The sequence below is a fragment of the Lepus europaeus genome, chromosome 17 (assembly GCF_033115175.1).
Source record: "Lepus europaeus isolate LE1 chromosome 17, mLepTim1.pri, whole genome shotgun sequence".
NCBI lineage: Eukaryota > Metazoa > Chordata > Mammalia > Lagomorpha > Leporidae > Lepus > Lepus europaeus.
The window spans coordinates 6,862,337-6,887,549 of record NC_084843.1 but is presented as its reverse complement, the minus strand read 5'-3'; the positions used below and the strand labels follow the sequence as shown (position 1 = coordinate 6,887,549).

The 25,213-nt window shown below is 56.8% G+C and overlaps 1 protein-coding gene across 2 annotated transcripts in view; it reads left to right on the top strand.

Annotated features, from left to right (window-relative positions):
- Positions 1-25,213, top strand: part of LHPP (phospholysine phosphohistidine inorganic pyrophosphate phosphatase) — a 119,114-nt gene that overhangs the window by 6,206 nt on the left and 87,695 nt on the right. For both annotated transcript variants that reach the window (XM_062214235.1, XM_062214236.1), the window contains exons 2-5: positions 9,468-9,655; positions 12,423-12,576; positions 24,168-24,231; positions 24,893-24,985. In XM_062214235.1, coding sequence (XP_062070219.1) covers positions 9,468-9,655; positions 12,423-12,576; positions 24,168-24,231; positions 24,893-24,985 — 499 coding nt within the window. The remainder of the gene's footprint in view (positions 1-9,467; positions 9,656-12,422; positions 12,577-24,167; positions 24,232-24,892; positions 24,986-25,213) is intronic.

Sequence of the window (25,213 nt, the reverse complement as noted above, 5' to 3'; positions counted from 1 at the left end):
ACACGCTTTGTGTCATTCCCAGGCAGTTGGCTCCAGGTCCCCAGGCTGCCCTGCTCCTTCCTGGAGCTGCTCTATGGTCCTGTCTGAGTGGGGCCCACTTGCGGCTCTCAGACTTGGCTCTCAGACTTGCTGGCCTTCGTGGTCACATCTGTCGCTGGCCTGGGTCCCCCCAACAGGTCCTTTATTGGAGCCCATTCTTGGGCAGATTGGGCTCCCCAGGGGGAGCCATTCAGAGGCAGGGCTGCCACAGCGCACGCACAGCAAGGGGCCTGCACAAAGCTGCCGATGGCCCGGAAGCATCTGCATGTGAAAGGCGGGTGGGCATTTACTGCATCCTGTCCTGGGCCACTAAAGCACATCTGCTGGGCCCAGCCCAGGCTGGCCAGGCCTTTTTGGAGCCGGCGGAAGGAAGCAGGTTCGGCCTGGGCCCTGGGCAGCCTCATAAAGCTATTCCCACGCAGGTCCGTCCCTATTGCCCTGGTGCTGCCGAGCTGGGCCCACAGCCCACCCTGCAAGGGGAGCCTGTGAAAGCGCAGGTGCCTCCCAGCTCTAAGGTCTTAGAGCTTCGAGGGACCAGGACCAGGGAACCTTCTGTCTGGAGTCTGCCTGGGCCTCCCACGCTGGGCTTCTTCCTCCCCTGTGCTTGGTTGCTCTGTCACCGTCCAGCCCTCGGGTCCCCATGGGTCCCCAGAAGCAGCAGAGAGTGGGCTCCCTTCACCCTGCCCTCCCCCCTCCCACAGCGGGGGGCGGGCCCTGCTGGGGACATTGTGGGGCGGGCACCTTTGGGATTTGTTGAAGCTTTCCTGACTCACCCTGGACCTTGGACAGGGGTGTGTGTGACGTTTCTGTAGGAGGTGAACCGTGCTGCCTCCAGAGCCAGTGCTCTCCTCCTGGCCGTGGTTTTCTGTCTTGTAATGTCCGTATTTTCAGTGTCGGAAGGAATCTGTGGCCTCCTTGTCCTGCCAGTGCAGGACACAGAAGGCAAAGGCCGGATCCCTGTCACGGCCCAGCAGTCAGTCAGGGCTGGGCCAGGATGAAGCCAGGATCCTGGAACTCCATCCGGGTCTCCCACAAGGGAGGGAGGGACCCGAGCACTGGAGCCATCACTTGCTGCCTCCGCAGGTGTGCGCTAGTAGGGAGCTGGCACGGCAGGCCAACAGGAGAGGGTGCTCGTCCTAGCCCAGCCCCTCCAACCCGCATGACCTCATCTGTAATCGCGATATAGACCTCCCTCCGGAGTGTCGCAGGGGTCAGTGTGGACATGGTGTGACTGCTGTGAGTGCGTTGGGCTCCCTCCTGGCTGTGCAGGATGCCTGCCAGGCTCGGTACACTGCGGGCACCGTCCCCAGGCTCCCTTGCTGGCTGGGTTTTCCCCTCTGGGCCCCTCCTGCTGTGTCTGCTTCTCTGGGCACCTGGCTCCCCAGCACAGTGTCTGCCTGCCTGCCTGCCCAGGGTGCCAGCCCCCAGCCCTGGGTTTGGCATCGTCACTACCGGCTGGCCAGTGCTCACAGGTGCTTCCCTTACTTTTTAATGAACCCTGTCCAGAAGCTACTGTCAGTGCCTCGCTTTACAGACGAGGAAACAGCTGGAGAGGCCAGGTGATGCGTGCGGGTCACACAGGGAGGAGGCGGTCTGCGCCCCAGCCCGGCTTCCACTTTACCTCTGCAAAGCCTGGCCTGTACCCTGGGGCCCTCCACTTGGCCCCAGCCTGTTCTGGCCAAGTGTCTAGAGCTGGGGAGGGGTTGAAAGGACCAGGGTTCCCCCCAGCCTGCCCTACGTTGGCCCGTGTTACCCTGGGCTGTCTGCCTCTCTCTGAAATGAGCTCCTTAGGTTGGGTGATTTCCAAGGTCTCCCCAGGCTTGCAGCTTGGCGCGCTTGATTCTCAAAGTGTTTGTTAATTCCCGTGGAATCGGTGCTCCCTGTGGTCTGAGCTGGGGCTGTGCCGCGCCAGAGGGAGCACCGGGTGGGTGGTGTTCTGCTGGGCAGGTGAGGAGGGCACAGGCAGGGGGAAGGGCCCTGACGGGCTTGCCCGTGTGCACTTGACCTCAGTCCCCTGGGGTCACAGTCAGCTGGCCTGGACTGAAGCCCACTGCGTCCCTGCTTCTCTCCTCTCTGGTCCTTGGACTCTGACGACACAGGGTGTGTGCCGCTGCCCCACAGTGTCCCGTGGGGGAGGAGTGGTTGACACCACTTTGGATGTCCACCTTCGATTGTCAGAGTGCCTGGGTTTGAGTCCCTGCTCCTCTCCCCTCTCTGCTGCCCTGGGAGGCAGCAGACGCTTGGGTCCCCACCACTGATGTGGGAGACCTGGGTGGAGTCCTGGGCTCCTGGCTTTGGCCTGGCCCAGCCCAGGCCGCTGCGGGGATTTCAGGAATGAACCAGGCAATGGGAGCTCTCTCTTGTTTCTTCTCTGGTCTCTCTTTTGAGTTAAGTAAAACAAATAAAAATTTAACAAAACAGTATCTGTTGGCGTGTGGGGAGGTGTCTCAAGTCGGGGGTGCAGATGGGGGCCTGCTGTGGGGGTCGTGGGGAGGGGGAAGTTCAGCGGGTCTGGCTGGGGCCACGACTCGCACCTTCCGCTCCCCTGGGTCTGGTGGTGATGCCTGTGAGTGCGAGGGGCTCACAGTGTCCCCTCGGCGCCCAGCCTCGACTGTGTCTTCTTCACAGCATCTCAGCAGGTCTGGTGCTCAGGACTGCAGGAGTCTGGCTGTCCGTGCCTGGGTCAGATGCAAGTGCAGGATGCTGGCCGGGAAGCCAGCGCCCATCCCTCTGGGCCAGAGCCCCTCCAGCGTCGGTTCTGATTCCAGGTCTGCAGCTGTGTTTTCAGGCTCTTGCTTTCTAAGAGGGAGGAAGCCAGTGGCCTCCCGCTGGCCAGCACTGCCGAGTGCCCGTCACTGCCGATACCTTGGAGCCGCCAGGGCTGCTGGGGCTTCGTTTCACAGCCAGCCCTAGGCTTGTTGCCGTCCTCTGCCCTCTGCGAGGAGACGGAGGCTCCAAGTTTCTACTTCTCCCCACTGGTTCCCATTTCAGGGGTCAGAAGGTGGGGTCCGAGGGGCAGCCCTGCAGGCAGGACTAGGCTGGGGGCTTCGGGAGCTGGAAGCCAACATGGGGAGCCAGCACCCCACTTCCTTCCTCCTGGGGGAGTCCCCGCCTCTGTAGGTGGGTCTCAGCTCTGGAAGTCAGGTCAGTCCCATGTTCTCCCGGCAAAGCATCCGCCACGCTGGGCCCTGAGCCGCTGTGCCCAGTGCACTTTGGTTAGAGTGCTAGGAAGAATGCAGGCGAACCTGAAGCAGGAAGGTCCCAGCCACTTCCTGCTGGGTGGGGCCCCTGGGGACCCTTGAGCACCTTGTCCCAGGTTGGAGCGTTGCCATGGCCCAGGGAGGACATCCGGCCTGAGACCTGCCTTTCTGAGCCCTTGGATGACTCTGTGCCCAAGGCTCCCCTGTGGCCCTGCAGCCCCTCTGGGCACTCTGCTGGCTTCTGAGCCGCTGGCCTGGGTGCTGCCCACTCACAGTCCTATATGCGACCCAGGAGATGCCCAGGTGGGCCCTGGGAATGTGGGCGGGCCATTCACTGGAGTGCCCCGGGTGCTCTCCTTGGTTCAGCTACTCCTGGGATGCCTGGTGTTGGAGCCCCAGGCATGGCCAAAGTGCTGAATGAGACACAGCCCCAGCTCTTCCAGGAGCCCTGGGCAGGTGGAGCAGGCAGAGGAAAGAGGCCACGCCCAGGGGAGGGGGGGGGAGGCAGAGGGACCCAGCTTTGGGGAGTGAGTGGGAATTGACTCTAGGATGGGGTGATGAGAGGGCCTCTGGGGCACAGGGGACAGATTCCTGAGGCCTGGAAGGCAGGGGACCCGGCGGGCGGGACCTGGTGCCGCTCTTTGCCTGGAGGAGGTTCACCGGACAAGCTGGCTGGCGAGGGCAGGCTGCTGAGCTGTCCCAAGGTCGCTCGGGATGTCCAATAATTGTCCCAACACTCTACCTGCCACGGAACAATAATGCGAGGGCTTTCATTATTTTCGGGTGAGCGCCCCTGGCAGATGCCGACAGCCGGCAGATGTGGGAAGTCCGAGGTGATTTGTAAGGGGCCGGCTCATCGGATGCCTGGTAATTGTACCAGGCGACGCTGTCACTCAGGCTCGTCCTGCCCTGCCCGCTGGGATGAGGTAAAGGTCAGTTCAAAGATCCAGGAAGACTTCCCTCCCCCCAGGCTCCCCGGGGCACAAGGCCCCTCCCTCCCGGGGGGCTCTTGGGTGTTGGGGGGCAGGGATAACACGGCCCCTCCCAGAGCTGGTTCCCCTTTGCGGGGACCCTGGGCAGCTCTCTGCCCAACACTCTGAATTCTTGTGTTTGTGGTCTCCCAAGGCCAAATCTGTGCCATAAGCAGCAGGTCCTGCAGGCAACGCTGGGCTGCGGTTCTGGAGGCTGGGGTCCGGGGTCAGGATGGAGGAGTGACGGAGTCTGGTGGGGCCTCTCCCTGGCCGGTGGGCAGCGGCGCTCTCAGAACCTCCCGTTTGTGGGCCCCCAGGCGGGGTGGGGCAGGGTCACCTATCTCTTTTTGGAATCTCTTCTCCTAAGCATGGCATCATGTGACTCTCGTTACCTTCTTTCTCACAGCCCCATCTCCACCTCCAGCCCCCTCCCCACTGAGGTTAGAGCTATGGCTGCATCAGTGCCTCAGCCTCGGGCACACTCCTCCCTGGCCTTAGGGGTCCTGGGGCAGAGAGGCCCACGTGCTGGGAGAGCGAGCACTGCCCGTGCCACTGGGGACAGCTCAGGGCCCGCAGGCTTGGCTGCTCACAGGCCGCATCACCTGGGTCCCGTTGTCTGGCGAGCGGGGACGACGGTTCTCAGTCAGCTTGTTCTTAGTGAGCACCTCCCATGAGTCGGGCACCTGGCCCCAGGGACATGTGAGGGGCAGTAAGCCACTTTCTTGCCAAGGTCAGGTCAGGGACACTGACTGTGGATGTGATGGGGGGACAGTGTCTCCCCAGGGCCAGACTCCAGGCACCGCTGTAATCTTTTACTGTTTGAAGACTACGGCTATATGCTGGGACTTGTCACTGGTGGTCTGACAGGGCCCATGGTGATGTGTGGAAGGGGTGAGGTTAGGGGATGTGAAAGGACAGGACTCACAGGAGGCCACTGACCCCAATGTTTCCCCTGAGATTTAAAAGAAGTTTTATTTGAGGGTCTGGTGTTGTGGCAGGTGGGTTAAGTCGCCACCTGCAATGCCAGCATTCCGCGTGGGCACTGGTTGAGTTCTGGCTGCTCCACTTCTGATCCAGCTCTGTTACTGCACCTGGGAAAGCAGGAGAAAATGGCTCAACTGCGTGGGGCCCTGCTACCCACGTGGGAGACCCGGATGGAGTTTCTGGCTCCTGGCTTTGGGTGAACCAGCAGATGGAAGATCTCTTTCTCTCTCTGTAACTCTGCCTTTCAAACAAATAGAATCTTTTTGAAAAAATGTTTATTTGGAAGTCATCCACTGTTTCATGACCCTCAGCCAGAAGCCAGGAACTCCAGCTAGGTCTCCCACGTGGGTGGCAGGGACTCCAGTCCTTGAGGCATCCTATGCTGCCTCCCAGGCGCGTTAGCTAGAAACCGGGCAGGAAGTGGAGCAGCCAGGACTCACCGGGCACTGCAGCATGGGATGTGGGTGTTCTAAGCGGCTGCTTAACCCACAGCGCCACAGCGCCCGACCTCCCACTAGATTTTCTTGGGAACAGGTTCCATTTGTAAAACTGGTATTTTGATTTTATTTATTTATTATTATGGCTGAGTATTCTTTAATGTATTATTTTATTTATTTGAAAGAAGGACAAAGATAGAAATAGAGAAGAGTGCGGGATTTCCCATTTGCTGGTTTACTCCCTAAATGCCCCCAAACTGGGGCTGGGCCAGGCCAAAGCCAGAAGCCAGGAACTCAGTCTGGGTCTCTCCGGGGGTGACAGGGGCCTGATTACTCGAGCTGTCACCCATGTGTGTGTTCACAGGAAGCTGGAAGAGAGTGGAGCCAATACATGAACGCAGGCATTCCGACGGGGGCGTCCCAAGCAGCGTGTTAACCACTGGCCAAACGTGTGCCCCATTTTGACTTTGTACAGTGTTTATTTCAGATGAACTTCCATCGTGTTTCAAGGGGGCCTGGTGGCTTCGGTGTCGCCGGGCGAGTTGGGTTGTTTACTCCTTTCTCATCCCTGTGTGAAGTTGGGTTTGGATAACAGATGTGAGGCTCTGTCATCTCGCTGTCACACTGATTGCTCACTGTTCTGAGAAGGTCACATCATCATTCATTAGCAGTAATTAGTCCCACAGGACCCCCCCCACTTCTTCACTCAACTGCTCCATTAACTTAGGTGCGAATCACACGTTCCCGGCGCCAGTCGATGAAGATCTATCCGTGATGTACAAGGTGACGCTATTAGTTACAATATATTAACTGCCTAATTTAAAAATAAAAAAGCTATCTTTATGAAGGGCAATTAACCACTAAGTGTAATTGATAATCCATAAACCTCTGATTAGGAAAGACAAATACTAAGAAAGGAATGAATCACCTGGGCCGTTGGAGAAGACATTGCCAGCCCCGTGGTCTCTGTTCACTCCGCTGTCGGTAGATCAGATTTCTTCCTGAATCGCACCTGCCAGCTCCAGGGTCCCGGCGTCTGGTGGCTCAGTGCAGTGTGGGAAGGTGGGTTTTCACCACCGAAACCCGTCTGTTTCTGGCGAGTTTGTAAGCGACTGCCGGCTCCAACACCTTCAGGGAAGCAGCAGGTGAGTTCGTCCAGACCCTGCCATCAGTCAGCAAACACTGCCTGGGGGCCTGCTGTGTCCCACGCCCTGTGAGCCACACCGGGGAGGCACGGTGAACTGAATGGAGCCCATCCCTGGACTCATGGAACACACAAGTTCACAGAAGGGCCACACACACACACACACACACACGTGCGCGCGCGTCAGCCGGATGATTGGCAGTATTGGTGTTACAAAGAAAAACAGTACGTGATGGATAGAGTCAGGCCAGAGGGACGCCACACAGCATGGTCAGAGGAGGGGACACTGGACCGAGACCTGCCACCTTCTCCCAGTGCTGTTGCCGCCAGTGAGGGTCAGACGTGAGCCTCACTTGCAGTCCAGTAGCGGGGCAGAGTGCCTGGCTCATGGCCGCCCTCTCAGTGGTCCTCCACCCCAGCCCCCTCAGCCAGCTCCACCTCGCACACACACCAAGCTGCGGGTGCTCCTACCATCATGAGTGGCTGGGGCAGTGCACCTGCCTGCCCACGATGGTGGGCCGCTCTTCCCTCCGCTTGGCCTGCCCTTTGCTGCCAATTGCTCTTCCGTCCTGCAAGACTCCAGTGGGCTCCCTCTTTAGGGGGTCTTCTCTTGGGCCCCACACAGGCACAAGATGGCCCAGGGAGCTCTGACTTCCTGTTCTAGGCCCCGTGTGGGCCCAGAAGTCAGCCCATGCCCCTGCAGCCCGAGCCTCGGGGAGGAACGGAAGCCCTGGACTCGTGGGGCTTCCTGCAGAGTGGGAAATGCCTGGTCTCACGGGGCTGGAGGTGGGATGGAGTTTCGGTTGGGGCTCACCTGCTGCAATGGAGTTGGACTCGGGCCACGGTTCTGAGTGCCTGGGTCTAAGCCGTGTGTCACTTGTGGAGCCCTATAACCGAGACTGCTTCTGTGAGAACAAATACCTGAGTATGCTTATAAACCACATTCTGTACTGTACTTCGTAGAGTATAGCAAGTAGCTTAACAGAGTGGGTGCGCGTGGGCGGTCAGCCTGGTGGTAGACACCCCGCATTCCACAGCGGAGTGTCTGTGTTCCGCTCCTGGCTCTGGCCCCCGATTCCAGCTTCCTGCTAAGGTCTCCCTGGGAGGCAGCAGGTGGTGGCCAGGTAATTGGGTTCCTGCTGCCCACATGGGAGACCTGGATTGCATTCCCAGCTCCTGACTGTGACCTGGCCCACCCCAGCCTTTGCAGGTATCTGGGGGGTAAACTAGTGGACGGGAGTGCCCTCCCCGTCCCCTCTCTCCTCCATCCCTCTCTCTGTCTCTCTCTCTTTGCCTGGGCCAAGTGAAGAATGCAAACATCTGCTCCTGTCTTTGAAGACTGGAGAAAAGGATGTGTTTAGGGCCTCCGGGCTTGCAGCCTGCCTTATCTCCCCTGATTCCACACTGCGGCTCCTCGCAGATGCCAGGTACCACTGCTGCCTGGTTAGGGCGGGGCTTGTTGAGGGAGGACTGTGTGACCTGGGCCAGGGGCCTGGTCTTGGCCATCACCCAGCCACCCATGCTTGTGCAGCCTCGTCCCCTTGCTGGCCCCTCCCTGGGCTCTCTGCCTCCTCTCCCTGGGCAGACGCACGCGCCTGGCTGCCCTCAGGCCCCAGGCCCTCTCACCTGGATCACTTTCCCTCATCTCCTGGCATACCCAGCTGGCGTCTTCTCATCCTGAGGGTCCCAGCTCCAGAGCTGCTTCTCCAGCAAGACCTGCTCTGGCCTCCTGTCCCACCTGTCCCACCCCCGCCCCGCAGTGGCCCCCGTCCCCGCCGTTGTACCTCTCTTCCCTGCTGCAAACTGCCCTTCCCCAGGCTCCACCTCCACCCCAGGCCTGGTGCTGGGCACTTAGTGGTCATTTGTGGGTGGCAGTTATGTCGCAGGGAGCCTCCCTAGGGACCTGCTTGGAGCTGTGCATTCTGAGCGCTTGTCCCAGTGCAGCCAGGCTGCAGGAGGCCCCCTGGGCACCAGCTTGAAGGAGTCTCTGGTTCCTGCTAGCTCAGTGCTGGGTTCGTGCAGGTCACGAACCAGATGTCCCTCTTGCAGTCCTGTGTCCCCAGTGATGCTGGCAAGCCTTGCTCCACTGGCAGTGATGAGAAGACAAACTGTAGTGGGTCCCTTTCTCTTTGACTTTTTGGGAAAGGTATTTGCAAAGTAAGGCCTGGACATACCTGGCTCAGATGCAGAGGGCAGTGCTGAGTGTGTGGAAAGCTACAGAGAAGTAGTTACGGCTGCTCGGAGACGGCCTCTAGCCAGGCCAGGCCGGACGGTGTGGTGGGCTGGGGTGGAATCGATAAGGTGGGAGCGGCGTGTTCTACTCGAGGGCGTGTGCCCCAGGTGGAAAGGGGTGTGTCCCAGCTGGAAGGGATGCCGTCCATGTGGAAGTCTCACGTCCCAGGTGAAGGAGCACGTGTCCCCGAGGCAGGGTGGGCAGAGCAGCCTTCCCGAGAGGAGAAGCCCAGGCAAAGAGGCCCAGGTGAAGACCCTTAAGGAGGCCTGTAACGAGGAGGGGGCTGTGGGGTCCTGGTCTGGCTCAGAAACTCCAGTCTGAACACGCCTGTGGGTCAGGGCCGTCCCAGGGACCCTGGTGACCGACTACTCTGGGACCTGTCTTTGGGGAGGGGTCCTTCTCTGGACCCCCTTCAAGGAGGCCACGCCTCCCACTGGCTGACACTGCCTCTTCCCCCAGACTGAAGCGGTCCCAGCTGAAGGTGAGGTTCTGCACCAACGAGTCACAGAAGTCCCGCGGAGAGCTCGTGCGGCTGCTGCGGCGGCTGGGGTTCGACATCTCCGAGGACGAGGTGACCGCCCCGGCGCCGGCTGCCTGCCGGATCCTGAAAGAGCGAGGCCTACGGCCACACCTGCTCATCCACGATGGTAAGCCTGGGGTCTGGGGACCTTTCCAGGGTGGGGCTGCGGGCAGGGGGAACCCTGACTCCTGCCGCCTCCACCCTTGGGGCTGGGGAGTAGAAACCGGGGTAGGGGGGCTTCCTGCTGGGGGCCAGTCAGGATGCAGCCTCGTCCGTCCCCTGGCCTCACACCACAGGGTCCCTACAGGAGGGTCAAATGGTCAAATGGCTTTCCTGAATCTAGGGCGGGCCAAGGGGCCAGGGAACTCTCAGGGGCAGAATGCCGGTTCCTGCTGAGAGGGGGAAGCTGTGGAGGTCCGTAGCTGTCTGTCCTGTGGCACCGGGCCCTTGAACCGGCTGTGCCCCCCTGCTGCTTGCCAGGGGCCCTGGGAGCAAGGCTGCAGCCTGATTGAGTCTGAACGAGGTTTTGGGAGGCAGCAGCAGGAGCCGTGATCTGGCCTTGCCAGCATTTAAGAAGGGACGTTAGTAACGCCTCCCGGTCCTTCGGTCAGCTACCTGCCTTCCCCACAGCTGACACGGGGCAGGGGAGGGGGCTCCCAGAGGCGGAGGGAGGCGCCACTTTAGGACACAGGCCCCGCCTTTGGAAACCATGTTTCTTAGAATGCCCCGCCGGGGAGACCCTTGCCAGGAACTTGTCCTCAAAGCAAGGGGACTTCAGGAAGACATCCTGTCCTCACCCCCAGAGGGGCTGCGGGCTCGGGCGTGGGGCTGGCGGGAGCCCAGGGGAGGGAGGTGGCGCTAAATGAAGAAGCAAACAAGCAGACGGCCTGGCTCACGGGTGGAAGGGGAAGACAGGTGCCCGCCTCAGCCTGGGTTCCGCCTCGGCAAATTTTTTTCAGGTTTTGTTGTTGATGGATTTTTCCCCCAATATTTTATTCATTTATTTTTATTATAAAGATTTATTTATTTGAAAGTCAGAGTTACACAGAGAGGAGAGGCATAGAGAGAGAAAAGGAGGTCTTCCATCCGATGGTTCACTCCCCAATTGGCCGCAACGGCCGGAGCTGCACCAATCCGAAGCCAGGAGCCAGGAGTGTTTTCCAGGTCTCCCACACAGGTGCAGGAGCCCAAGGACTTGGGCCATCTTCTACTGCTTTCCCAGGCCATAGCAGAGAGCTCGATCGGAAGTGGAGCAGCCAGGTCTCAAACCGGTGCCCATAAGGGATCCCGGCGCTTAAGGCCAGGGTGTTAACACGCCGCGCCACAGCGCCAGCCCCTACCCCCAATATTTTATTATGGACATTTCCAAACATGCAGCAAAGCTGGAAGAATGTTCCTTGGAACGTTTTGAACCCATTGCCCAGATTCCGTCCGTGACGTCCCATGAGGTTTCCTTCCCTGTGTGTCTGTCCACTCTGCAGCCATGCCGCCTCCCTCTGTGCTGACGTGGAGTGACTTTCACGGTGAATGCGGGCGTTGCTGGACTTCCCCTGAGTCAGGGCTGTGGGACCTTTTTTCTGCCAAGGGCCGTGCGGATGTTTATAACATCATTTGTGGCCCAAAAGAAATTTTCAGGGGGCCAGCGCTGTGGTGCAGTGGGTTAAAGCCCCAGCCTGCAGCGCCAGCATCCCATATGGGCGCCGGTTCTAGTCCCAGCTGCTCCTCTTCCAGTCCAGCTCTCTGCTATGGCCTGGGAAAGCAGTAGAAGATGGCCCAAGTCCTTGGGCCCCTGCACCCGCTTGGGAGACACGGAAGAAGCTCCTGGCTTCAGATGGGCGCAGCTCTGGCTGTTGCGGCCAACTGGAGAGTGAACCAGCGGATGGAAGACCTCTCTGTAACTGTCTTTCAAATACATGAAATAAATCTTTTTATTATTATCAGCTTAATAAAACTAAAACTTAAAATAAAACTCAACACTAGCCTGCTATAGATTTATTGCATCTTACGTCCCTCCTGTGGTTGCCTTGGCAGGGCCAGACCAGGTGATTTCGTGGGTCCTGTGTGGCCCACCTGCCGGGCATTTCCCGCCCGTGCCCCAAATGCTTCAGCGTATCCCTGGTGTCCAGTATTTGCATTTTTTGTTGTTGGTGTAAGATTTATATATAGTGAAATGCACAGACTTCAGGTGTACTCTTGCTGGTTTACGATGGATGCTTGCACGCTCCTGTGCAGCCCAGCCCAGCGCGCTGGAGACCCCTCCTGCCCTTCCCAGACAGCCCCCAGCATGATTAGAGTCATCGAGTCTGGAACTCCATGGAAACGGAGTCATGGAGTCTGCTCTGTGTCAGAGGCCTCAAGACCAGCCCAGGCTCAGTGATTTGCCGAAGCACTTGACTCTGAAAAGCTGGGACACACATGGTCGTGGTTTGTTACAGTGAAAGATTACGGCTCGGGCTCAGCAAGGAGGTGGGCATTGGGGGGGGGGGTTGCCCGACATCCCCTGGGAGTAGTCTGGCCTGCAGCACCAGCCCTCCCTGGGTCACCCACGGCCACCCCCCAGCCTCCCAGGACTCTGCCCTCCTTAGCTGCCAGCTGTGGGTCTCCTGCCTGGTACTGAATGGAGGAAGCTCCTGGTGCCGGGGTTGGGATGGGACCCTGGGAGTACATCTGTCTCCTGACAGTCTCTGGGGAGCTGGGGGAGCTGGGTTCCTTCATCTGTGGCCTTGGAGTGACCCCACCCCCATCCACCTCCCATGGCAGCTGCGAGGATTGGAAAGGAACCATGCATCTGAGAAAGGGGCTAGGCTGCCCTGACATGCGGTGGGTGTCGTGGTGGAGCATGGAGGTAGGCCACGTTGTCCCAGGGCTTGACCACACGTGCTGTCCTGCTCTAGGAATCCGCCCGGAATTCGACCAGATTGACACGTCCAACCCAAACTGTGTTGTGATGGCAGACGCCGGTGACGACTTTTCGTACAGGAACATGAACGAGGCCTTCCAGCTGCTCATGGAGCTGGAGCGTCCCGTGCTCATATCCCTGGGAAAAGGGTAAGTCGGTTCCAGGGAGAGTCCCCTCTGGCTGCTTTGGACAGGGCTATGTGGTTTTTTGGCATGGAATCGAGTAGAGGGGCGGGCGTTCCGCCTAGCAGTGAAGGTACTAGGAGTGCCTGGGTTTGGTTCCCATCTCTGCCCCTGATTGCAGCTTCCAGTCAGTGTAGACTCTGGGGGACAGGGGTTAGGTGGTTGAATCCCTGCCACCCATGTGGGAGACCTCAGTTGAGCTCCTGGTTCCAGCCCTGGCCATCATGGACATTGGCAAATGAACCAGCAGCTTGGGGCTTTGTCTCTCTGTGCCTCTTGAATGAATTTTTTTGTTTGAAAGAATCAAGTGGGGGCTGGCGTTGTGATACAGTGGGTTAAGCCACCACCTGCAATGCTGGCATCCCATATGAGTGCTGATATGAGTCCCCATTGCTCCACTTTTTTTTCCTTTAAAATTTATTTATTTGAATGTCAGAGTTAGAGAGATGAAGAGATCTTCCATCTGTTGGTTCACTCCCCGGATGGCACAATGGCCAGGGCTGGGCCAGGCCAAAGCCAAGAGCCAGGAGCTTCTTCCAGGTCTCCCTTGTGGGTGTGGGGGCCTAAGCACTTGGGCCATCTTCTGCTGCTTTCCCCAGGCCATTAGCAGGGAGCTAGATCAGAAGTGGAGCAGCTGGGACATGAACCTGTGCCCATGTGGGATGTCGGCACGCATTGCAGGTGGTAGCTTAACCCGTTAGCCACAAGGCTGGCCCTGTTCCACTTCTTTGTTTGAAAGATTATTTATTTGAAAGGCTGAGTTTCGGAAAGAAACAGTTATCTTTCATCCACAATTCACTCTCCAAGTGGTCTCAAGGGTTGGACCTCTGCCAGGCTGAAGACAGGAGCCAGGAGCTCCGTCCTGGTCTCTTACGTGGGTGGCAGGGAATCAAGTACTTGGTTCCGTCCTCTGCTGCTTTCCCAGGCATGTTAGCAAGTGTTGCCGTTGATTTCTCCACAATGTTGCAGTGGGTTCGTTTCTGAGAAGAGCAGCGTGGTGGGGGCAAGAGGCGGGGAGTCAACACACAGACCCCGGGAGTCGGGTGAAAGCAGGCTTGAGGCGAGCAGCCCGCAGACTCGTTTGTTACAGTTGGTACAACAGCTTATATAGCCAAGACCAGCCAATCTGGTCAAGGGGCGGTCTATACCCCAACCAATCACAGCCTGTTGCCAGGCAGTTTCCAAAGCCAGGTGGGTTTCAAAGCCATTCCTGACTAACTGACGCTCGCTTGCCAGTGGCCACCTTGGCATGGCCTTCTCATTCCACTACAAGCAAGGACCTGGATTGGAAGTGGAGCAGCTGGAACTTGAACTGATGTTTGTATGGGATGCATGCAGTGGGATTAATCTGCTACACCACAGAGCAGGCCACAATCTGTTTTACAGCTGCCTGTTCCACTTGTGATCCAGCTCCCTGTTAATGCACCTAAGAAGCCGAGGATGGCCTAAGTGCTTGGGCTCCTGCCACCCATGTAAGAGACCTGGATGGAGTTCCAGGCTCCAGGCCCAGCCCTGGCCATTGCAATTATTTGGAGAATGAACCAATGGATGGAAGATATTTCTTCCTGCCCCCCTCTTTCCCTCTCAGTCTGCAATTCTGCCTTTCAAATAAATAAATCTTAAAAAAAAAAAAAAAAGCTAATACAGAAAAGTCGGTGTGACGTGAGCACAGGGTGGCTTCCTTCTCTTCTCTTTTTCATTATTTCTCCTTTCCTCTCCTTTAATAATTTCTTAGGAGATTAGGATACATTATCATCAGTGGTTGCCTGATCAAGTGTCTGTGTGGGCCCGAGGCGAGGAGCGGCTGGGGGTGATTTGGAAGTTGTCACTGCAGGTGGAGACCCCTTGGAGAATTCGGAAGCCAAGTGCTGATCGTCCGAAGTGTAGACAGAATTTGCCCAGGCTGTGGCACCAGGTGTGGAATGGTCCTCAGGACTCCATAGTGACTGAGAGGCTTGGGGGCCTGTGGGATGCTCTGCTCTGAGTGTGTCTGACCACAGAGCACTCTTTCTGAGTTGTGCTTTTGTGGCCCTTGTTGTTTGAGCCTCTAGCATGTGGCTCATTGTCTTATCTAAGGATTTATTTTATTTATTTGAAAGGCAGAGTTAGGGAGAGACAGAGATCTTTCATCCACTGGTTGACGCCCTAAATGGCTGCCAAATCCAGGAGCCAGGAGCTTTTTCTGGGTCTCCCACATGGGTGCAGGGGCCCAAGTGCTTGGACCATGTTCTACTGCTTTCCCACGCACATTAGCAGGGAGCTGGGTTGGAAGTGAAGCAGTCAGGATTCAAACTAGTACACATATGGGATGCTGGTGCTTCAGGCTGTGGCTTTTACCAGCTACACCACAGCACCTGCACTCCTTATCTGTTTCTTGAATCAGTGTAGGTTGTTTTTGGTTAACATCTAAGATAGCACACATTTATTGATTTGAAGAAAAATTGGAAAATACAGGTGAACATAAGAAAACAAGTATTTTTTATCTTACTGCACAAGGGAAACAGCTGTCAACATACTGGTATGCACTCATCCCGATGTCCCCTGCGCAGATAGATCCTTGGAGAGAGGTAATCACAACATGGGAATTTGACTTGATCTGGTCACCTGTTCTCCACTTTTGGTAGTTTTTTTTTTTTTTTTTAACATTTATTTTTATTTACTTGAGACAGAGTTAGAGGGAGAGATGGGGACAGAGAGAGAGAGAGAGCGCGCGAGCTTCCATCCGCTGGTTCACTTCCCAAATGACCACAACGGCCGGAGCTGGAACAATCCAAAACCAGGATCCAGGAGCTTCTTCTGGGTCTCCCACGTGGGTGCAGGGCCCAAGGACTTGGGCCAACTTCCACTGCTTCCCCAGGCTGAAGCAGAGAGCTGGATCAGAAGTGGAGCATCCAGGACTCGAACTGGTGCCCATATTGGGTGCAGGCCCCTTGGTAGGCTTTGTAGATGACTTTGCTCATGGTAACTGGAGAGCCTGGGGATGTGTTGCGTTGTTTCCCTGACCCTTGTTGGTGCAGGTTTAGGTTGTCCCTGACTTCCTGTTGTCATAACGCTGTGATGAGCTGCTTTGTAAATTTCAGGTATTGGCCTCAGACACTGACACAGCAAGGTACTTTTTGCGTTTGAGGCATAGAGACGGAGAGCTCCCGTCTCCTGATCACACCCCAAGTGCCCACGATGGCTATGGCTGGACCAGGCCAAAACGTGGCGATGGGAACCCATCCTAGAATCTCACATGGGTGGCAAGGACCCCACCACTTAGCAGTCAATGCTTAGGGTGCGCATTAGAAGGAAACAAACCAGGAGCCGAGTGACCAGGACTTGAACCTGGGTTCTCCAACATGGGATGCAGGCGTCCCAACCTGTGGCTTCTGGTGCGTGCTGCCCAGTTACCTTCCAGAGAGCTGCACTGGTTACTTCTGTCATCACCAGAAACAGGCCTAGGGCTCTGGAGTCGCAGGCTCCTGAAGTTGCGGGGACATTTTGGAGTCCCCTCCCCCAGCTTCGTGCACAGTGCACAATTCGAGGGCCCTCTCTGGGGCAGTGGCTTCCAGTGCTGATGCTTCTGATGACGGGGCACCTGCTGCGTCCACCTGCTGAACAGGGCCAGCGATTTGGACAGGGACCTTGACCATTGCTCAACACCTGATGTGCTCTGTTTGATTTGGTCTACGGCCCTGCACATGGCGGGCGGTGTCATTGCCATTTTGCAGGTGGGAGTACTGAGACCTGGCAGGACCAGGAACGCCACCAGCCTGGCTGACCCCGAGCCAGGGCTTCTCGCCTCTCGGCTGCTACGTTCTAAAGCACATGGAAGGCTTGGCCCATACAGGATCTGAAAATTCTTGCCTTTTTATTTATTTTTTAAGATTTTATTTATTGGCCGGCGCCGTGGTTCAACAGGCTAATCCTCCGCCTAGTGGCACTGGCACACCGGATTCTAGTCCCAGTCGGGGCGCTGGATTCTGTCCCAGTTGCCCCTCTTCCAGGCCAGCTCTCTGCTGTGGCCCAGAAGTGCAGTGGAGGATGGCCCAAGTACTTGGGCCCTGCACCCCTGGGAGACCAGGAGAAGCACCTGGCTCCTGGCTTCGGATCAGCGCAGAGTGCTGGCCGCAGCGGCCATTGGAGGGTGAACCAACGGCAAAGGAAGACCTTTCTCTCTGTCTCTCTCTCTCACTGTCCACTCTGCCTGTCAAAAAAAAAAAAAAAGATTTTATTTATTTATTTTAGAGGTAGCAATACACACAGTGGGAGAGAGAAGTCTTCCATCCTCTGGTTCACTCCCCAGATGGCTGCAACGGCTGGAACTGAGCCAATCCAAAGCCCGGATCCAGGAGCCTCCTCTGGGTCTCCCACGCAGGTGCAGGGGCCCAGGGGTTTGGGCCATCTTCTGTTGCTTTCCCAGGCCGTAGCAGAGAGCTGGATCAGAAGAGGAGCAGCCAGGACTAGAACTGGCACCCATGTGGGATTCTGGTGCCACAGGTGGAGGCTTAGCCCACTATGCCGCAGCACTGCCCCCTTGCGTCAGTCCTTAGATTAGATTTTACATAAAATATCCAGATTTCTGAGTTCTGTTGAAGAATCAGACATCTGTGACAGGACTGGCCGTGGCCTCCAGAAGTCCAGTTTTCCAGTGGCCTGACTGGTCTCTGCTGTGCACATCTCCGTGCCAGTAAATGACCCTTGTGGGTTTTCTCACCATAGAGAAATTCTTCTTCATGCTGTGTCCCTATGAGAAACAGGCAAACAAAAGATGTTTCTAGAAAGGAGAGGAATATGAATGTACTTTTAAGAAGTAAACGTTTCTGGGGCTGGTGTTTTGCCATAGCGGGTAAAGCTGCTGCCTACAATGCTGGTATCCCATATGGATGCCAGTTCTAGTCCCGGGTGCTCCCCTTCCTGTCCAGCTCTCTGCTATGGCCTGGGAAAGCAATAAGATAGCCCAAGGACTGTCCACTGCACCCACGTGGGAGACCTGGAAGAGATGGAAGAAGCTCCTGGCTTCAGCTAGGTCCAGCTCCATCTGTTGTGACCATCTGGGGTGTGAACTAGAGGATGGAAGATCTCTTTCTGCCTCTGCCTCTCTGTAACACTGCCATCCAAATAAATATTTAAAAAACGTGTTAATTGACAGTAATTGTACATGAGTACAAGAGCAGTGTGACATTGAAGTAGGTGTGTACAGGAATCAGTTACTGTACATGTGTATGGGTACAGTGTGACACTGCAGTAGGGGTGTGCCGTGGGCAGGGATCAGTGCCTGTACATGTATGGGGTGCAGTATGACTGTACTATATACAGTGTAGTAGGGGTGTGCCGTGGGCAGGGATCAGTAGCTGTACCTGTGTATGGGGTGCAGTGAGACTGTATTGTATACAGTATAGTAGGGGTGTGCCGTGGGCAGGGATCAGTGCCTGTACATGTATGGGGTGCAGTATGACTGTACTATATACAGTGTAGTAGGGGTGTGCCGTGGGCAGGGATCAGTAGCTGTACCTGTGTATGGGGTGCAGTGAGACTGTACTGTATACAGTATAGTAAGGGTGTGCCGTGGGCAGGGGTCAGTAGCTGTACCTGTGTATGGGGTGCAGTGAGACTGTACTGTATACAGTATAGTAAGGGTGTGCCGTGGGCAGGGGTCAGTAGCTGTACCTGTGTGTGGGGTGCAGTGTGACTGTACTATATACAGTGTAGTAGGGGTGTGCCGTGGGCAGGGATCAGTAGCTGTGCCTGTGTATGGGGTGCAGTGAGACTGTATTGTATACAGTATAGTAGGGGTGTGCCATGGGCAGGGATCAGTGCCTGTACATGTATGGGGTGCAGTGAGACTGTACTATATACAGTGTAGTAGGGGTGTGCCGTGGGCAGGGATCAGTAGCTGTACCTGTGTATGGGGTGCAGTGAGACTGTACTGTATACAGTATAGTAGGGGTGTGCCGTGGGCAGGGATCAGTGCCTATACATGTATGGGGTGCAGTATGACTGTACTATATACAGTGTAGTAGGGGTGTGCCGTGGGCAGCGAAAAGTGCCTGTACATGTATGGGGTGCAGTATGACTGTACTATATACAGTGTAGTAGGGGTGTGCCGTGGGCAGGGATCAGTAGCTGTGCCTGTGTATGGGGTGCAGTGAGACTGTACTATATACAGTATGGTAGGAGTGTGCCGTGGGCAGAGGTCAGTAGCTGTACCTGTGTGTGGGGGTGCAGTATGACTGTACTATATACAGTATGGTAGGGGTGTGCCGTGGGCAGGGATCAGTAGCTGTACCTGTGTGTAGGGTGCAGTGTGACTGTACTATATACAGTGTAGTAGGGGTGTGCCATGGGCAGGGATCAGTAGCTGTACCTGTGTATGGGGTGCCGTGTGACTGTACTGTATACAGTGTAGTAGGGGTGTGCCGTGGGCAGGGGTCAGTAGCTGTACCTGTGTGTGGGGTGCAGTGTGACTGTACTGTATACAGTGTAGTAGGGGTGTGCAGTGTGCAGGGGTCAGTAGCTATAGCTGTGTGTGGTTGCAGTATGACTGTACTATATATAGTGTAGTAGGGGTGTGCCATGGGCAGGGGTCAGTAGCTGTACCTGTGTGTGAGGTGCTGTGTAACTGTACTGTATACAGTGTAGTAGGGGTGTGCCATGGGCAGGGGTCAGTAGCTGTACCTGTGTGTGGGGTGCAGTGTGACTGTACTATATACAGTATAGTAGGGGTGTGCCATGGGCAGGGGTCAGTAGCTGTACCTGTGTGTGGGGTGCCGTGTGACTGTACTGTATACAGTGTAGTAGGGGTGTGCAGTGTGCAGGGGTCAGTAGCTATAGCTGTGTGTGGTTGCAGTATGACTGTACTATATACAGTGTAGTAGGGGTGTGCCGTGGGCAGGGGTCAGTAGCTGTACCTGTGTGTGGGGTGCAGTGTGACTGTACTGTATACAGTGTAGTAGGGGTGTGCCGTGGGCAGGGGTCAGTAGCTGTACCTGTGTGTGGGGTGCCGTGTGACTGTACTGTATACAGTGTAGTAGGGGTGTGCAGTGTGCAGGGGTCAGTAGCTGTACCTGTGTGTGGGGTGCTGTGTAACTGTACTGTATACAGTGTAGTAGGGGTGTGCCGTGGGCAGGGGTCAGTAGCTGTACCTGTGTGTGGGGTGCCGTGTAACTGTACTGTATACAGTATGGTAGGGGTGTGCCATGGGCAGGGGTCAGTAGCTGTACCTGTGTGTTGGGTGCAGTATGACTGTACTATATACAGTGTAGTAGGGGTGTGCCGTGGGCAGGGGTCAGTAGCTGTACCTGTGTGTAGGGCGCAGTGTGACAGTCTGGCAGGTGTGTGGTGTGTGGTGACGAGGGCAGGACACTCGGCCTAGCCATCACCTCAGATACTTGTGATTTCTCTGTGCTTGGAGCGTTCAAGTCCTCTCTACAATGAATTTGACATCTTTGGTGAATCACCTTGTGTGTTGTAGAAAATCCGCCATTGTTCCTGGAATCGTTTATTAATTCCACTTGATTATTAAAAGTTATCATTGCAGATTATGGGCAGTCGTTGAGATAGGTTATGTTCCTGAAAAAGAAAAAATCGGCTGCTTCCAGTTCTGTAATGATTCAACAAATGCGGGAACAGGCAAGCGTTTGTTTAATAAATGATTGGTGGGGTCCCCAGCAGCACGGTTTGCTTTGGGCTATGCATTGGGAGTTAAGAACCAGAGAAAGGACCTGGCATCTTTTGGGATGGGGACAGCTCCTGGGGACAGCCACCAGCCCAGGAAGAGCTGCTCCAGCGGCTGGGGGTCCCTGCTGGGGAGAAGGCAGGTGTGTCCCGCGGGGCAGCGTCCTGCCCTGGAAACAGTGATTTACATTTGGCATCTGTCTGGACCTGAGAGTGGGAATTGGCTTTGTAATTTCTTCTGTCATGCTGCCGTCTGAAAATTAAGCTGTTTACGCACCAGATGAAGAGAGGTTAATGGCCCTTCAGGGAAGGGTCAAGTGGTCATTTGGAAGGAGGCAGAGCTGAGCGATGGGGAGCGGCAGTGACAGGAGGCGTCGGCCCACCTGCGGGCTCCCCGCTCACTGGCCAGCGGCGCCGCCCCTCCGTCTTTCCCAGGCCTGAGGCAGTCGCATCCTACCATCTGCCCTGCACACAGAGAGCCTGGGCCTGGATATTTAAAAAAATCCAGTGCTCACGCTTCCCACATCTCTGGCTGACAGTTTGCCTCAGGATGCTTTCTTGTTTTCTTGAGTGAATAAGAAATGAAAATCTTAAGCCGCATAAAAGCAAGCACAGATTCGGTTAGAGAACAAAATGCCAAGGTTTCCAGTGTGGGGCTCCGGCAGGCAGTGCTCTGCGCTCCGAGGCGTGGCAGCCCGACAGAGACACAGGGACCAAGTTCAGGTGCAAGGGAGTCCGGGTTCCTCTGACTTCAGAGGAGTCGTCTGGGGAATCTGAAGCCAGCAGCAGCAGTCGTACCCTGGGCGACACCCAGGAAGACAGATGTCCGCTCCCGTCTACCAGCCTCCTCCAGGCGGCCCCGGGACAGCTGAGAGGTTGGGCCGGAAGTTCCCGGAACCTCATTCACAGCAGAGGGTTGTACCTCGTACAATCGGTGGATTTTGTTTCATTTGCTTCCCCCTTTATTTCAGTGACAGACGGGGAGAGAGAACGAACGGACAGGTGCACACACTCCCACCCCCTGGATTCCTCTCCGAATGCTGGCATCAGCTGGGGCTAGGCCAGGCCAAAGCCAGGAGCCAGGATCTCGATTGGGTCTCCAGAGTAGGTGGCAGGGATCCAGCTACTGCAGCCACCATTCCCGCCTCCCACACCAGGGTGCATGTTAGTGGGGAGCTGGGATCATGAGCAGAGCTGTGACCTCGGCCTAGGCACTCTGATGGGATGTAGACAGCTTAACTCCTAGGTTGAGTGCCTGTCCCTGGCTTGGTGGAAATTTTTCGTTTGTGGGCAAGCGTTTCCTGTGCTGGTGTGATCTTTCCTCTTCTTGGTTCTCTGTCTCTGGCTCAGTCCTTCACATCACTTTCTTTTTTTAAAGATTTATTTATTTCTTTGAAAGTCAGAGTTATACAGAGATAGAAGGAGAGGCAGAGAGAGAGAAAGAGAGGTCTTCCATCCAATGGTTCACTCCCCAGTTGGCTGCAACAGCCAAAGCTGCGCCGATCTGAGGCCAGGAGCCAGGAGCTTCTTCCTGTCCCACGCATGGGCAGGGGCCCAAGGACTTGGGCCATCTTTCAGTGCTTTCCCGGGCCATAGCAGAGAGCTGGATAGGAAGTGAAGCAGCTGGGACTCGAACTGGTGCCCATATGGGATGCTGGCACTGCAGGTGGCGGCTTTACCTGCTATGCCACAGCGCTGGCCCCATCTCCACGTCACTTTCTCCAAGAGGCTCTTCCCGGGTCCCCGCTGGGCACCTTTGCCTGCTGCCCACAGACCCCCTACCCTTCCTTTCCCTTCGATGGGGGCCAAGGGGATGAGGACTGTGGTCGCTGAGGGCTGGTGGAAGGCCCTGCCTGGGCTGCTGTGGCCCACCGTGGTCATCTGCAGGACGCTCTGGGGGTCTGATGCCCTGGCCTCCCACTCCCTTCCTCCCCACTCTGCTCTCAGCTATGACGTTTCCTGCTGTGTCTCTCACCCCCAGCCTGTCCCCCGTCTGCTCAGGCTGAGCACGTGATGCACGGGCTCCCATAGCCCCTGCGCTGCCATTTTACAGCTGGGGGCTCATCTGCCTCCCACTACACTGGGCATCTCTTGGGGGGGCAGTGACCCCGAGTAACTTATGCCAGCTGTGGTACAGCTGGTGTGTGTCCCCCCTCAGCCACTCGGGCTTTATTTTGCCACTCATCGTTTTCTTCCTCGCTGAGGAACTTGTCATACAAAAGTAGTTTGTTGTGCAAATGGACAACAAAAGGATGCACTTCTTGAAGGCTAGCTAAATGCAAGGTGTGTCTGAAATCTGTGTTTAAGACATGAAATTGGGGGCAGCAGCTGCAGGTCCCCACCGTATCCACACTGGGGACGTCACCAGAGGTGCTGAGTCCTGGCTGCAGCAACCCAGCTGGGTGCAGCCCTGAGCCGCAGAGGGGCAGTGGCGATGGCAGGAGGTTGGGTGGCTGGGCTGGGTGCTGGTGGGCAGTGTAGGCTCCTGCAGCTTCAAGGCCTCGGGCAGCTCCAGAGGGGACAGGCAGGGTCCCTGGGGCCAGCAGAGCTGGAGGAGTCACACAGCCCTGGGGAGCGCCCAGGACTCTCAGTTCTAACATCCAGGTGGCCACAGGAGGGGCCGCAGCCACACTCCTGGGAAGACCTGCGCTCATTCCCCCATCTGCTGTCTTCCTTCCTGTCTCAGCCTGGGTGGACGGCTGTTTATAATCATACCCTCCAGTCTTTTTTTTTTTTTTTTTAAGATTTATTTATTTATTTGAAAGAGTTACACAGAGGAGAGGCAGAGAGAGTGAGTGAGTGAGAGGTTTTCCATCTGGTGGTTCACTCCCCAGTTGGCTGCAACAGCTGGAGCTGTGCTGATCTGAACCCAGGAGCCAGGAGTTTCTTCCAGGTCTCTCTCGCGGGTGCAGGGGCCAAAGGACTTGGGCCATCTTCAACTGCTTTCCCAGGCCATAGCAGAGAGCTGGATCAGAAGTGGAGCAGCCGGTTCTCCAACTGGCACCCATATGGGATGCCGGCACTTCAGGCCAGGGCGTTAACCCGCTGTGCCACACCGCTGGCCCCTCCAGTCTTCTTTTGTGCAGTTTCCCATGCCACAAGTCCTGTTAAGAACTTCACATGCATCATTTTGTTCAAGCGTTGCTGTAATCCGTGAGATGGGTACTGTTTACTCTTTGTTTTGCCCATTTTGCAGGTTAGGAAACAGGCCTACATGATTTACCCAACCCCAGGTCAACTGTTAGCGAGAGGGCCTGAGGATGCTGCCCGCTGGTTCTCTGGCTGCGTGCTTCTCCGCTGTCTCCCCAGTTCAGAGAGCGGGGAAGGGGAGAAGGGACATTGATGGGATGGATTGCAAAACACAGTCCTGATCCTAGAAACCCAATTCCCCTTCTATTTTGGGGTCTCCGAGACCTGTCCAGCACAGCGCGGATTAAACCACTTTCCCCCCTCAGTCAAATGGCTTTGCTCGGAGAGACCTGGGCATGGTCCACCCGGTGCCTCAAGGCTCAGGGCTGACGTGGCTGTGGGCTGGGTGAGGCTGCAGGGCTCGGGCAGGCACAGCTGCGAAGCCTGGCACTCCTGGGAGCACTCCTGCGAGCTGAGCCCGCCCGGCCTCAGTGAGACCACATGGTGCCTCCCCGGACCTCTGGCTAACGAAGCAGTTGGGGGCTAACATTAGCAGTTACGGCTTCGGCACCTGCTCGGTGGACCCACTGTCTCTTCCTGGGATAGGTCACTCATCTGCTGGCAATTGGGCCCATCTGCCCCAGGGCTCCTGGGGGCTCACAACAGCGGCCATTCCGTCCAAAAGATCCGTGGCCTTCTTAGTGTGGCTGCACCGCCCTCTCGAGCCGGTCTGCCAGCCCTGCTCACCCCATCCCTCTGCTCTCTCCTAGGCGCTACTACAAGGAGACCTCTGGCCTGATGCTGGACGTCGGTGCCTACATGAAGGCACTTGAGGTACCTGTCTGGCCCTGTTCCCAGCCCCCTCCTGACCTCGTGGCCGTCCACTCGGAAGTACCCACATGTCACCTGCTCTTTGCAGTTCAAAGTAGGCCCTCCTGCTGGGGGCCCGGCACACTTCCTCCCCCTCCCCATCGTGCCCCCTTCCCGCCACTCAGGGCGGTGCTCAGCCTCCCTGTCTTCTCCCAGCATCCCCTCTGCCTCCCCCTGTCAGGCTTGCAGCCATCTGGACTAACTGGACTGCCTCCTGACTCCTCCCAGCCCCTGGAGGCCACTCTGACCTCTGTCCCCTCAGCTGCCCCTGCCCGGGCTCCTGTCAGCCTCACGTCCCAGCCTGTCCTCACAGCTGGCACAGCTCCCTCGTGGCCACAGGTGGGCGGGATGGGCAGGTTCACGCTGGGCCTCTCCCGGGAGATGGACGGGGCAAGAGAATGGGCCTGTAGCTGAGTGAGCGAATAGAGCTCTGGTCTCCTGGCCCTCGGGAGGCCTTGTGCTGTGCCACCTGGAGACATCTCTGTGTCCCAGGCAGGCTGTGTAGAGCTGAGACGCTCTTGCTTATGAGATGTGTCTCGGCTCACGGAGTCCTGCCTGGGACGGTGTCCTTGCTGGGCGGCTGCGTGTTTCTGCACCCAAACCCTGGGCGTCCCTCTCTCTGCAGTACGCCTGTGGCATCGAAGCCGAAGTGGTGGGGAAGCCGTCTCCTGAGTTTTTCCAGTCTGCCTTGCAAGCCATGGGGTTGGAAGCCCACCAGGTAGGCTGGCGCCTCGTGGCGTGCAGGTGCGTGGGCAGGCCAGGTCCTGGTGCTCACACGGGAGCCGGCTCAGCCTTGAGGTGGGGTCCAGGGCTCAGGCAGCCTGTGGGGTTGGCCGGGTGGCCAGATGTAGACCCCTGTGAGAGTGGATTTGACTGGAAAGGGGAGCAGCGGCGGAAATGTGGGTGCTGGTGTTCGCCGCCTGTTAAACCGGCTCCCGCACAGAGT